At 48.1% G+C, this 14,603-nt stretch overlaps 1 protein-coding gene across 2 annotated transcripts in view; it reads right to left on the bottom strand.

Annotated features, from left to right (window-relative positions):
- Positions 1-14,603, bottom strand: part of DROSHA (drosha ribonuclease III) — a 390,676-nt gene that overhangs the window by 372,237 nt on the left and 3,836 nt on the right. For both annotated transcript variants that reach the window (XM_075314852.1, XM_075314853.1), the window contains exons 2-3: positions 10,554-11,413; positions 5,344-5,415 (exon numbers count right to left, since the gene is read on the bottom strand). In XM_075314852.1, coding sequence (XP_075170967.1) covers positions 5,344-5,415; positions 10,554-11,410 — 929 coding nt within the window. In that variant the 5' untranslated portion in view covers positions 11,411-11,413. The remainder of the gene's footprint in view (positions 1-5,343; positions 5,416-10,553; positions 11,414-14,603) is intronic.

The raw sequence follows: 14,603 nt of genomic DNA, 5'->3' as shown, positions 1-14,603 counted from the left end.
CCGCCTTGGTGATTGATGTAGGCAACCGCTGTCGCGTTGTCTGACTGGACTCGAATGTGCCTGCCCGCCAACAGGTGGTGAAAAGCTAGGAGAGCTAGAAGCACGGCTCTGGTTTCCAGCACATTGATTGAAAGGGCTGACTCGGACGGAGTCCAAGTGCCCTGCGCTCTGTGGTGGAGACATACCGCTCCCCAGCCGGATAGACTGGCATCCGTGGTGAGAATCACCCAGGACGGGGCCAGGAAGGAGCGCCCCTGGGACAGGGAGAGGGGCCGAAGCCACCACTGAAGAGAGCTCCTGGTCTGTGGCGACAGAGCCACTAACCTGTGTAAGGAGGAAGGCCGCCTGTCCCAACAGCGGAGAATGTCCAGCTGCAGGGGGCGCAGATGGAACTGGGCAAAGGGAACAGCCTCCATGGACGCCACCATTTGACCCAGCACCTGCATCAGACGCCTGAGGGTATAACGGCGGGGCCTCAGCAGAGAGCGCACCGCTAGCTGGAGGGACTACTGTTTGAATAAGGGCAACTTCACAAGTGCCGGCAAAGTCTCGAACTGCATCCCTAGGTACGTGAGACTCTGGGTCGGAGTTAGAGTGGATTTGGGCAGATTGACCAGCCACCCGAATTGGGCTAGAGTGGCGAGAGTGAGCGAGACACTCCGCTGACAGTCTGCGCTGGATGAAGCCTTGACTAGAAGGTCGTCCAGGTAAGGAATCACTGCCAACCCCTGGAGGTGCAGAACCGCAATCATTGCTGCCATGACCTTGGTGAATACCCGAGGGGCCGTGGCTAACCCGAAGGGGAGAGCCACGAATTGGAAATAAACTTCTCCTATTGCAAAACGTAGCCAACGCTGGTGTGAAACTGCAATTGGCACATGCAGATAGGCATCTCTAATGTCGATGGATGCCAGGAAATCCCCCTGGGTCATTGAGGCAATGACTGATCGCAGGGACTCCATGCGAAAGTGCCGCACCTGAACATGCTTGTTGAGAAGCTTGAGATCCAGGATGGGCCGGAAGGTACCGTCCTTTTTGGGAACTAGGAAGAGATTTGAGTAGAAACCTCTGAACCGTTCCCGGGCGGGAACTGGTACAATCACTCCGTTGGCCTGCAAGGCTGCCACGGCCTGCGAGAAGGCGGCGGCCTTGGAGCAAGGGGGAGTTGAGAGAAAAAATCTGTTTGGCGGGCTGGAAGAGAATTCTATCCTGTAGCCGTGGGAGATGATATCTCTCACCCACTGATCGGAGACGTGTTGAAACCAAGCGTCGCCAAAGTGGGAGAGCCTGCCACTGACTAAGGACGTCGCCGGAGCGGGCCGAGAGTCATGAGGAGGCTGCCTTAGTGGCAGCACCTCCTGCGGTCTTCTGTGGACGCGCTTTTGGGCGCCAGTTGGATTTCTGGTCCTTGGCTGAGTTAGTGGACGAGGCCGAGGGCTTAGAGGACGACCAGTTGGAGGAACGAAAGGAACGAAACCTCGACTGATTCCTACCCTGGGCAGGTTTCCTGGTTTTGGTTTGTGGCATGGAAGTACTCTTCCCGCCAGTAGCTTCCTTAATAATTTCATCCAGCTGTTCTCCGAACAGCCGGGACCCAGCAAAAAGGAGCCCAGCAAGGTACTTCTTAGAAGAAGCATCTGCCTTCCACTCTCGAAGCCACAAGATCCTGCGGATAACGAGGGAATTAGCCGAAGCCACCGCAGTGCGGTGAGAAGCCTCCAGCATGGCAGACATGGCATAAGATGAAAAAGCTGAAGCTTGGGAAGTTAAGACAACCATTTCGGGCATAGAGTCCCTGGTGAGGGAATGCATCTCCTCTAGAGAAGCAGAGATGGCTTTGAGAGCCCACACTGCTGCAAAAGTCGGGGAAAACGCAGCCCCCGCCGCTTCATACACGGATTTGGCCAGAAGGTCAATCTGACGGTCAGTGGAATCCTTAAGGGAGGTGCCATCAGCCACCGACACAACGGTCCGGGCTGAGAGCCTAGACACCGGAGGGTCTACCTTTGGGGACTGAGCCCACTCCTTGACCACCTCAGGTGGGAAGGGAAAACGGTCATCAGAACCACGCTTTGGGAAGCGTTTGTCAGGACAGGCCCTGGGTTTGGTCACAGCGGCCTGAAAACTGGAGTGGTTAAAGAACACACTCTTTACTCTCTTAGGCGAGGTAAACTGGTGCTTTTCTGCCAGAGAAGGTTGCTCCTCTGATACTGGCGGATTGAGATCCAGTACAGAATTAATGGAAGCAATCAAGTCACTAAGATCTGAGTCATCCTCGGACAGATCAATGGGGTACATGGAGTTAGCCTCCGAGCCCCCTGTAAGGGCATCCTCTTCATCCTGCGAGTCAGCTCTTGAATCAGAGCCGCGGGAGGAGGAGGGAGAGGGAACCCTGCGTCTCTTCTTAGGAGGACGGGCTCTGGGCCCTGATGATGAATCCTCTGTGAGCTCCGAACCTAAGGGACCCATAGCAGTAGGGGCACCCCGTAAAGGGGGCTGATGCATATTTATCAAAGTCCTGGACAGAAGTCCCATGGACTCAGCAAAGGACTGGGAGATAGACCTAGAAAAGGATTCTACCCAAGCCGGGGGTTCAGCCACAGGAGCAGGAGCAGCCTGAGAGACCACTGGGGGTGAGACTCCAGGCTGTGGCACCTCCAAGTTAGAGCAGACATCACAATGAGGATAGGTGCTCGGTTCAGGCAGCAGGAGCTTACATGCAGCGCATACAGAATAAAGCTTTGGAGCCTTGCTCCTCGTGTGAGACATGCTGCTGGAGTGGGGGCTCTGCAAGAGAATGAATCCCAGAGAGTATATACAGAGGTCCACAACCAGAGACCGGTTGTGGCTTACCAGACCGCTGGAGCGGTGTTGTGTGCCCTCCAGATCCCGAAGCCCGGACCCCCAAGCACAGCACTTCAGCAGGGATGCAGAGTGCAGACCAGCGCCGAGTGAACTCTGTCTGAGAAGATGGCCGCCGGAGCGAAGAGAGGGGGCGGGACTTGGCTTGGAGATCGGGATCTGGAGGGCCATAGAGACCTACAGGGGAGGAGACACACACAGCAGTGGGGAGTGTCCCTCCCTTGTGCAGAACAGCCGCCGGGAGGAGCAGAGCCTGTCCCTCTGCATGAATGACATGCGAGGGCAGAGAACAGAAACTAGGCCTCCGGCAAAGCCGGGGCCTAAATTTGAGCGGCGAGGCCGACGCGCAGGCACCATCGGCGCGGTTCTCGGGCGACAGCTAGAGAACCCGCCGGAAATGCCAATAAATACAGTAAGCACACTCTCCCCAACAATAAAGTACAGGGACCCCCAAAATATAAACGTCTCAGGTACTTAGCTGCTGAGACGCAGGGCCAGGTCCCTGGGGATGAGTGCTCTGGTCCAGCAGGGTCCTGAAGGGCTGCGGATGGAGACCGGTCTCCTGTCAGGCAGGGAAACCGTGCTGGCTCCCACTTCAAGCCAGAGCCCAGGAGGGATGGTGAAGGAGCACGGCATGTAAGGCCCCAGCCTTTGAAATCAACCTTACAACACCGCCGTCACAGTGGGGTGAGAAGGGACATGCCGGAGGTCCAGACGTGGACCCGCACTTCTTCAATCTCATTCCAAAAGGAAAAAAATCATATGAGAATGCATGTGTGGATGTATGCCTCCTGAACACAAAGCGATAAACTGGCTGGGTCTGCTCACCAGCGGGTGTATAAGCTCAGAGGGAGGAGCTACACTTTTAAGTGTAGTACTTTGTGTGTCCTCCGGAGGCAGAAGCTAAACACCCATGGTCTGGGTCTCCCAAAGGAACGATAAAGAAAGCAAGTGCACATATAGTATTATATATTATATATATATATATATATATATATATAGCTGCAGTCATGTAGCCAGGCTCTACTTCATGTTGGCTGTGGTTTGGGCAGCATCTATCAGACATCGGATGCCCTTTAAAGTTCATATTTTTGGATTTATTACTATTATCATTATTATGAAAAACCACCATTGGGTTCAGTTTAGACAAGCACTAAGCTTTGCAGACCAGCCACATTCACAGCTCCATGCACTTGCCTACTTAGCGGGCTGAAACAGGAGCTTGCTGCTATTTACCTGCAAGAGTCCGGTCTGTAAACTGAACCACACTAACGCATACTGTGATTTTTATAGAAAAATCATATACATGCAATAGCACAGTCTACAAGTGTCGTTGTATGGTGGGCTGCGAGAGACGGACAATACAGGTGTGTGATTGTAACTGTAGAATGAGGAATTCATAAAGTAAATATTGCATTGACCATCAAAACCAAAATGAGAAACCTGAAAATGTCCTAGGATACACTATAGGTTTTATAATTGTTTCCTAAAAAAATCAGTATGACCCTGCGAAAACCATAAGGGTATGTGCACACGATCAGGACCTGCTGCGTCCTGGATGCGGTGGGTCCTGGCCTGTGGGGGCCGCGAGTCTCCTCCACAGGATCTGGGTTTGGGCAGTTCTGGTCTCTCGTTGTGTTCTCTCTGTGGAGAACACTCGTGTGTCCGCAGCAAAGAATTGCCATGCTGCGGCTCGGAAAGCCACACCCCAGGTCAATTTACACTGCGGGAAGCACACATACAGTGGGCACTGGATTTCTAGAAATCCCATCCACTGTACATCGCAGAGTTTTGAACGCAGCTGAAACACGATCGTGGCACGTACCCTAAGGGTGTATATACACTGGCTGATAATCAGGAAAAGAGCATGCCGAGAAAAGCTTGTTTCCTGACAACTGTGTAGTGTAAACAGGTGGTCCGATCGCGCAACAAAAGAGCAGAATGATCACCCAACGAATGAGCAGAACGCTCGTTTGTCAGGTGAAATGATTTTTAAGCTTGCGTAAAACTCATCATTCTCGGCAGCACATCATCCTGTGTACATTGCATGATGTGCTGCAGAGAACAACGGCAGGTTGCGCACACTGAATGATTGTATTACCGAACTTTCTGTTCTGACTAAACAGCCTGATCATGACCCTTGATTGGCTGCTCGGTGGTATAAACGCACCAGAAGTAGTGAATACACACAGTTTGTACACTGCCTGCCATTTGAGATGTATATATGTGACTAAACACAGGTTTGTTTTCTTCTAGCTCCGTGAACAGCTGTTAGTTTGGCTCCTTCTGCAGCATGTGAGTGGGCTTCATACTGGAAGTAGGACATGTAAGGACAGAAGTGTGCTATGTACACGTGGGAGCTGATCACTTGTCTTTTCCAGGCAAGAATATATTATTAGTAAAATGGACCTTCTCCAGCAAACTGCAGCTCAGCTTCATAGGAGAATGTGCTGACAGCTTTCCTGGAGCCATAGCACTTACCTTTTCGGCCTCTTCCTATAACTTCTGTCGGGACTTGGTGATCTTCGGCTATCCCGATGCCTGTGCCTGTCCCTTTATGGGTAGAGAATGAAACAAAACATGAAACACTAGTGGATGTGGATCCATAAACTCCAATAAGTGAAAGCCTATGTCCTCCATTGTATAGTTTCCATAGAGAAATAAACTGCACTGTCTGTAGTAACAAGAAAATGTGCACTTCTTGGTACGAGCCTGTAAAATATTCCAGAGCCACATTCATAATTCTGCAGATTTCAATGTAAAATATCCCAGAAGATCTTAAAGGCAGAATAACGTCAGAAAATGACCTATTGCTTAAATCAGGTACAAGTAATTAAAAAAAAAAGAGCGATCTTTATATCTTATTACTATCTTTATTATAAAACAAAAATGAGCAATCTTGCAATTGTCACACTGGCCACTGCGGCTTTTAGACTTCAGATTGCCTTTCTGGAAGGGTTTGCAGCAAGGCTCCTTGACATCAATGGTGGGATTACAATGACAGGTATCAGCTGAAATGCAGGATTCACCTCTTCACAATGACATTCAACAGGCCCAATAAACAATACAATACAAGTGACAGGGTGGGGATCTGACCATTGTGGCCATGTAAATGTGTAGTATGCTGAAACAAAAGGAAGTAAAGGGAACCTGTCAGGTGCAACCTGCACCCATAGCCAGCAGTTCTGGGTGCCTATTGCTAATCACTGCAATAGAATAGCAGTTAGTATAGTTAGGGAACGGTAGGAATTGTTATGCAAGTGCATTCGAAATTTTTTTGATTATGGCATTAAATAGAAAGGGAGTTAGAATTAAATTGACTTTGGCCTTCAGACTACCACTTTAAAGGGAACCTGTCAGGTCCAATATACACCCAGAGCCATGAGCAGTTTTGGGTACATATTGCTAATCCCTGCCTAACCGTCCCTGCATCTAGTAGCATAAGGGTACTGTCACACTTTAGCGACGGTCCAGCGATCCCACCAGCGAGCTGACCTGGTCAGGATCGCTGGTGCGTCACTACATGGTCGCTGGTGAGCTGTCAATCCGGCCAGATCTCACCAGCGACCAGCCCCCAGCCAGTAGCGACGCATGGAAACAATGCTGCGCTTGGTAACTAAGGTAAATATCGGGTAACCAAGCACTTGGTTACTAGCGCACACCACTTATCGCTGGCTCCCTGCACTCCTAGCCAGAGTACACATCGGGTTAATAAGCAAACCGCTTTGCTTATTTACCCCATGTGTACTCCGGCTACTTGTGCATTGAGCCGGCACTGACGGCGTGAAAGCGGCGGACGCTAGTAACCAAGGTAAATATCGGGTAACCAAGCAAAGGGCTTCCCTTGGTTACCCGATATTTACCTTGGTTACAGCTTACCGCAGGCTGTCAGACGCTGGCTCCCTGCTCCCTGCACATTCAGATCGTTGCTCTCTCGCTGTCAAACACAGCGATGTGTGCTTCACAGCGGGAGAGCAACGTCCAAAAAAATGAACCAGCACTGTGTGTAACGAGCAGCGATCTCACAGCAGGGGCCAGATCGCTGCTCAGTGTCACACACAGCGAGATAGCTAATGAGGTCACTGGTGTGTCACAAAAACCGTGACTCAGCAGCGATCTCACTAGCAATCTCGCTATGTGAGAAGTACCCCTAAGTAAAGAGATATTCAGAAAAAGTATTTCTAAAGATCCTATATGATATGCTAATGAGCGTAGGGACTAATCATAAGGGTGTTATTTCCTGAGCTCACTCCACCCTCTTAGCATGGCAGGACGCCCACAGGGGGGTGCTAACAAGCTAATCAATGTAGCATCATCAGTGGTGATGTACCTGTGTCCATTGTGACCACTAATTAGAAGTCCCAGCATTTCCAGTCATGCGCACTAGACCTTTCTGAAGCTGGGACAGCTTCATCGCGTGCATGACCGGAAGTGCCGGGACTTCTGATTAATGGTCTCAGTGGACACAGGTACACTGGTGATGCTGAATTGAATAGCATGTTAGTACACCCCTGTGGGCGTGCGAACATGCTAAGAGGGCAGAATGAGTGCAGGAAATAACGCCCTTGGGACTAGTCTCTGCGCTCATTAGCATATGATATACAATCTTTAGAAACACTTTTTATAAAAAAAATTAATACAGGGACGGTTAGGCAGGGATTAGCAATATGCACCCAGAACTGCTCACGGCTCTAGGTGCATATTGCACCTGACAGGTTCCCTTTAAAGGGGTAGTCTGAAGGCCAAAGTCAATTTAATTCTAAATCCCTTTCTATTCAATGCCATAATCAAAAAAAATTCTAATACACTTGCATAACAATTCCTACCGTTCCCTAACTATACTATCTACTATTCTATTTTTTTCTTCCCCATTTCCTTTTTGATGACGCTTGTTTCAGTATCCCAGTTGATGTTGGGATACTCAAAAGAAGCCTCATCTGGGGCAGAGAAAGCCACAGCCTCTGCCCCCTCAATGAAAGGAAGCATGTTGTTGGCTAAGATTAGCAACAATGAGCTGGAACCAGCGGTTTCAGAATAGCCAATGTGCAGAGACAAGTGATATCTCTTGCGGGGGCGACGCTGGTCTCTGCATGTCAGCTATTCTGACAATGCCATGTTGCTGGCTTGTTACTGCTGATCTGAGCCAACAACAGAGCGCACTGTCATTGTGCACATCGCACAGTGCGTAGAGACTGGCCAAGCCCAAGAATCGTGTGTCACTGATTAAATATTTCAGGGAGACTGCAGAGGCTGTGCCAGCTTCTGTACACTGATGATGCTCATATTTGAGTATCCCTGCATGCACTGGGATTCTCAAACAAAGCGTCACCAAATAGGAAGGAGGGGATACAAATAGAATAACAGTTAAGGTGGTGTCACACACAGTGACGACGACAACGACGTCGCTGCTACGTCACCATTTTCTGTGACGTAGCAACGACGTCCCGTCGCTGTCGCTGTGTGTGACATCCAGCAACAACCTGGCCCCTGCTGTGAGGTCACTGGTCGTTTCTGAATGTCCTGCTTCATTTTTTGCTCGTCGCTCTCCCGCTGTGAAGCACACATCGCTGTGACGAACTGAAGCGAGCAGGGAGCAGGAGCCGGCTTCTGGCAGTCTGCGGTAAGCTGTAACCAAGGTAAACATCAGGTAACCAAGGGAAGACCTTTCCTTGGTTACCCGATATTTACCTTAGTTACTAGCGTCCACCGCTCTCACGCTGCCAATGCCGGGTCCCTGTTCCCTGCACTCCTAGCCAGAGTACACATCGGGTTAATTACCCGATGTGTACTCCAGCTACGTGAGCAGGGAGCCGGCACTGGCAGCGTGAGAGCACACCGCTTAGCGCTGGCTCCCTGCTCACGTAGCTGGAGTACACATCGGGTAATTAACCCGATGTGTACTATGGCTAGGAGTGCAGAGAGCCGGCACGGGCAGCGCGAGAGCGGTGGACGCTAGTAACTAAGGTAAATATCGAGTAACCAAGAGAAGTGCTTTCCTTGGTTACCCGATATTTACCTTAGTTACCAAGCACAGCATCGCTTCCACGCGTTGCTGCTGGCTGGGGGCTGGTGAGATCTGCCTGTTTGACAGCTCACCAGCGACTATGTAAGAACGCAGCAGCGATCCTGATAAGATCAGGTCACCCGTCGTGATCACTGCTGCGTCGCTATGTGTGACCCCAGCTTTAGGCAGTGTAGTACAAAATAGTTTAGATTATGATGCTAAATAGATAGGGATTTAGGAAGAAAATTACTTTTTCTTTGGACCACCTCTTTAAAATACTGTATGGCTTTTCTATAGTGACCTGAGCAAAAATTGCACGATTTCAGGGGGTTTTATTTATAACACAGGTATTAGGAGACAAAACACCTTCCCCCCCAGGAAAAATGTAACAAAAAATTCTGATTTAAGTAAAAAGTTATTTTTTGATGGCAACTGCCCTTTAATGGCTCAATATCTCCACACATTGCTCACATAATTTGTCCACTAGTATTCCCATAAGGAGTAAGCCACTCATTGTGGGTCTAAAGGTAGGCTGGTCAACTTTTCCAGCAGAAGGTGAGCACGTATTTCACTATACGAGCAAAGCTTGCTGTAAATTTGTAACTCTGTTTACGAGCAATGCTTTGCTGTATGAGCAAATACTCACCGCACACACTTCCGGTTCCATACTTTCATCGCGCACTGACCTGCTCTTGCAGTCCGCACAAACACACACACACACACACACACACATTATGCTCCCCTACCCTCCGTTCCCTCAGCAGCCTCTTCCCTGCTTCTTGTAGTCCACAGGTATGTGGATCTGGTAACCATCACGACCGATGCAGGGGCTGGCTCTTCCAAATCAGAGGCAAGTGGCTCATGCATATGACGTCTGCTTCTGAAGGGCTGACAGCGGCAGCTCCTGCATTAGTCGCGATAGCGGATCAACATACCTGCGGACTACAAGAACCAGGGAAGAGGCCGCCGAGGGAATGGAAGGTAAGGTGAGCATAATATGTGTGTGTGTTTTTGTATGTGTGGAATGGCACAATAGGGCAACAGGATGGGACATTGCACAAGTTGGGGAACGAATTGTCTGCATTGCAATGATTTCCTATGGGAAATTTTGCTTTGCAAGATGAATAACTTGGTTTACGAGCCCACTCACAGAATGGATTGTTCTAGTAAACCAAGGTTCCACTGTATATGTGTCAAAAAATTACCATAACATTGAAACTTCAGACCAGCACCCAAAATCACAGCAAAAAACATGTTCTAATATGAGGATGGTCTCAAAGACCAGGCCAAAATACACATATTCATCTTAGAAAAATCTGATCTAGATGGGATGGTTTTTAAAAAGAGGTTTTAACTCACACTTCCATTAGTGGTACAGAATCATGGTAAATACCCTTCATAGACTTTTTTCAGAGATCAGAGCTAAAGAAGATTGGGCAAAAGGGAATTAATGGGAGAATGAAGTAAGCCGAACACAATCTTACCACTCATTCAGCACTTCAAGGGAAAATGTTTGGGGTGCAAATGCACCAACTATTTTTTCTTGATAAGACATCATCTATATTCCCAACTTTAAATACGGTCTATTATAGGACATAACTAATATAAATATTTTCAAAAGTTAAAAAAAAAGGTTTTGTTGGAAAGGTAGGACCTCTAAAAGGTAATATACTGTATTCTAACCCACCTGTTACGTTCATAACTTCCATGTCGTGGAGGGGTCCTGCCGCGAGATGGGGTCCTACTGTATTCATAGTCTGATCTCCGTCGACTGCTGTCTGGTCTTCTTGTCCGGTCAGGACTCCTTCCACGATCTCTTCGATCACAATGTTTTTCAGAACGGTGTCGTTCGCTATGACTGTATTCTCGGTGTCGATGAGCATCGTAGTGTTTCCCCCTATCTGGCGTTCGTCGGTCACTCTGCGATTTATCAGCTTGGTACTGACTATGACTAGTGTGTCGGTAATGGCTGCTGCTTTGAAAAGATGCTGAATTCTGTTGGTAGCTACTGAAGTTAGAAACTGGCTGAGGTGGTGGTGGTGGTGGTGGAAAAGATTGTGGCGGATACCCGGATGGATATACTGGTTGATAGCTTACGTGAGGCAATGGTGGGGGCATAATGGGTGGTGGAGGCATTAGAGGAGGCACCATGTAAGGATAAGTGCTTTGTGCTGTTGGGGGACCAGCAGGTGGCGGGTTACTTGGCCCAAGTGTAGAAGGTGGAACAGGAGGAAAACAAGGTGGCATTGGGTAACTTTGCCTGACAGGATAGGTAGGCCTGGGAAGACATTGGCTTATTGTACTTTGTGTTGGTGGAGTAACAGGAGGCGGATAACACATGTAATCTGGTCTTGGAGGCATGTAATTAGTGGTTGGTAGGCTAGAAAACGTGGGAGGTGGAGTAGTTTGTGTATCATAGGAATACTGTCCAGTAGATTGCTGTAATTGGGTTGGCCTGACATTTTGTGGCCGATAGGTCGTCTGCACAGCAGTTGTCTGACCTCCTCTCGCCGGTTGCCCACCTCTTCCGGTTGGTAAAGACATTATCTAAACGAACAAAGAATTACAAACATTAATAAAAATTAAAACATTCCTATTTGATCATTTATGGAAAAGAAGAAAAAGCCATACATATACAAAGGTTATATTTTTTTTCCATTTGCATAAAGCTGAATGGATGAACACATGATCTCCCAGAGGTGTAGGTTGGGGTGTCTTTTTCTATAGGGGTATTATTTTTAGTTTTAGTCTGTGGGAAATTCTTAAAAATGGGTTTCTGAATAAAAACATGGGGTTGTGCACAATATGAGCATTAATGTTGAAGGACGGGGTTTTCCTTCAATCTCCACAAATCCAACACACACCCTCCGGTGAACCCCAATGATATTTGTTGTTTGGAGAATAGAGGGGAAACTCAAAATGTTTATCACTAAAAGGCTGGAAACACATCTATGTGAGTAAAATCGGTCCGAGTTGGCTGAAAAAAAACTCGGCTGATTTTAGTTCACGTTAGGTCAGAGTGCAATGCAACTGCACTGCGATCCTGAGATTTTTCTCATGATTGCAGTGCGTGTGCAATGCGTGTGTGATCCGTGTGTGATCCTTTTTTTTCTCAGCAGCTGTCATCTGCCATTCAGCTCTGCTACATGGCCGCTGAAAGCAGCCACGGACAGCCATGTAGCAGTGCTGAATGGCAGATGACAGCAGACACAGACAGAGCCGCACGATCAGAATGAACTCGGGTGAACTTCACCCGACTTCATTGTCATGCCGCGGCTCTGTCTGTGTCGCGTCCTGATTAGCGGTCACCCGTGAACGACTCACCGGTGACCGCTAATCCCCAGAGTGACTGAATTGAGCAGTGCGATTAGCGCTGCCGTCACTCAGGTTACCCGCGGCCAGCTGGATCCTCCCCCCGTGACGGCAACTCACCTGTGACTTCATCGCTGTCACTCGGGCGACTTGCTGTCACTATTGGAGGATCCAACGGTGGCCACGAGTTACCTGACTGACATCAGCTGATCGCGCTTCTCACCTCAGTTGCTGCGTGGAGCTGACAGGAGCGGCGGTGTCTTCTGCAGCTCCTGTCACCTTCATGTAGCAGAGCTGAGAGCGTCGAGGGACCTCCGTGGATTACATCGGACAAGGATGTTTTTTTTGGGTACTTAATAAAGTGGTGAACGAGGGTCTTTGTTATTGTTTATTATTTCAAATAAAGGATTTTTTCATTGTGTGTGTTTATTAACGTTAATTTACAGGTTAATCATTGGGGGTGTCTCATAGACGCCTGCAATGATTAATCTAGGATTTAGTGGCAGCTATGGTCTGCCATTAACTCCTTATTACCCCGATTGCCAACGCACCAGGGCAAAATCGTGAAGAGCCGGGTACAGTCCCAGAACAGTCGCATATAATGTATGCGGCAATTCCGGGCGGCTGCTGACTGATATTGTTAGGCTGGGGGGCTCCCCATAACGTGGGGCTCCCCATCCTGAGAATACCAGCCTTCAGCCGTATGGCTTTATCTGGCTGGTATTAAAATTGGGGGGGACCACACGCCGTTTTTTTTAATTATTTATTTATTTTACTGCTCAGCATAGACACGCCCACCGGCTACTGTGATTGGTTGCAGTGACACAGCTGTCACTCAGCGTGGGGGCATGTAAAGCAGGGAATACGAGATTGAATAATGAGCGGCCTGGCTTTTTCAAAAGAGGAGAAGCCGCCGGAGCAGTGTGAACGGCGCCGTGCAGCGCCGCGCTGGTGATCGGGGATCGGTGAGTATGAGAGAGGAAGGGGGGGAGAGGGATAGACCGACATGGACAGAGAGAGAGGGACAGAGATAGTGACTGACCGACAGACCGACCGACAAAGATAGAATAGAGACCGAGAGGGAGACACCGACTGACAGAGATAGGGATTGACAGACATTGGGAGACATCACTTGTTTCCAGTGTTTTAGGAAACATGCGAGAAATGTATTTAGAAAATCGGATGTCACTAGGATGGTGTGAGTGCTGTCCCGTGACATCCGATTTTTTACATGCTCCCATAGACTTGCATTGGAGAGACTCGCAGTAGAAACTCGCAAAAAAGCAGCATGCTGCAATTTTTTTCTCAGTCCGATTTGGACTGAGAAAAAAAAAATCACAATGCGAGCTGAATCATTCACTAACATGTGTCGGATTATTCCAATGCGAGATTTTCTCGCATTGCTCTACTGCGAGAAACCTGCAAGTGAGAAGCAGCCCTAAAAGTTCCTAAAAGGGCAAATGATAACGAGTATTCTATGGCAGTTACAAACGGAAGCCAAAAACTATCCTCCAGAACGCCATTTCTCACACGTTAATGATTGGTGGCTTTTTAAAAGGCGTCTTCCCCATGAACAAAGCTGATTTTAATCAATAGATATTGGAATAATAATAAGTTTCACAATTTGATGTGTTACATAAAATGTTATTGTGCTGTTCGTCTACTTATAATTTGACCATACTGGGATATGGTCTGATCATAGAACATCTCCTGAACAGGGAAGGAAGAAAAAAGTATACAGATATTACAGAACGGGATAGTAAATCATTCTTTAAAGGTAAAACATTTTTTAAAAATAGCCAGTTTTACCTCACAGAAAGAATCATCTATGATCTAGTGCTGTGATGTCTATATACTTTATTAGGCCGCGCTCACAAAAGTGGTATTTTGCCGTAAAACCGGATCCGTCATAAATGCGTTTCAGTTTCATTCATTTACAATGGCCTCGCGGCAAGATGCAGTCACATGCGGTTGCGTGCGGCATACATAACTGCATGTGACCACATCTTGCCGCGAGTCCATTGTAAATGAATGTAACCGAAATGCATTTATGACGGATCCGGTTTTGCGGCAAAATACCGCTGATGTGAGTGCGGCCTTACTTCCTCCCCGGCCCAGGAGATGTGCTATGATCAGGCTATGTCCCTGTACGGTCAGACACCGCCATTACACAGCAGGGACACATATAAGATTATCTCAGCACAGGAACATTTTTATTAAACACATCCAATTGTGGAAATTATTATTATTCCAAGATTTTTTTTATTAAAATGAACTTTCGTTGTACAAAACCCCTTTCAGGATCTGTAGTATGTCTATGAGGAGATATACTACTCTCTGCAGGAGGATAACATTGAGCTGCTCAGATACAGATAATAGCATAAATACACACAATCCCCCCCCCGTCCCTCCCAAAAAAAAAAAA

This window comes from Anomaloglossus baeobatrachus, chromosome 6, assembly GCF_048569485.1.
Source record: "Anomaloglossus baeobatrachus isolate aAnoBae1 chromosome 6, aAnoBae1.hap1, whole genome shotgun sequence".
In the NCBI taxonomy this organism is placed as follows: Eukaryota; Metazoa; Chordata; class Amphibia; order Anura; family Aromobatidae; genus Anomaloglossus; species Anomaloglossus baeobatrachus.
This window is presented reverse-complemented; position numbering and strand designations above follow the sequence as displayed.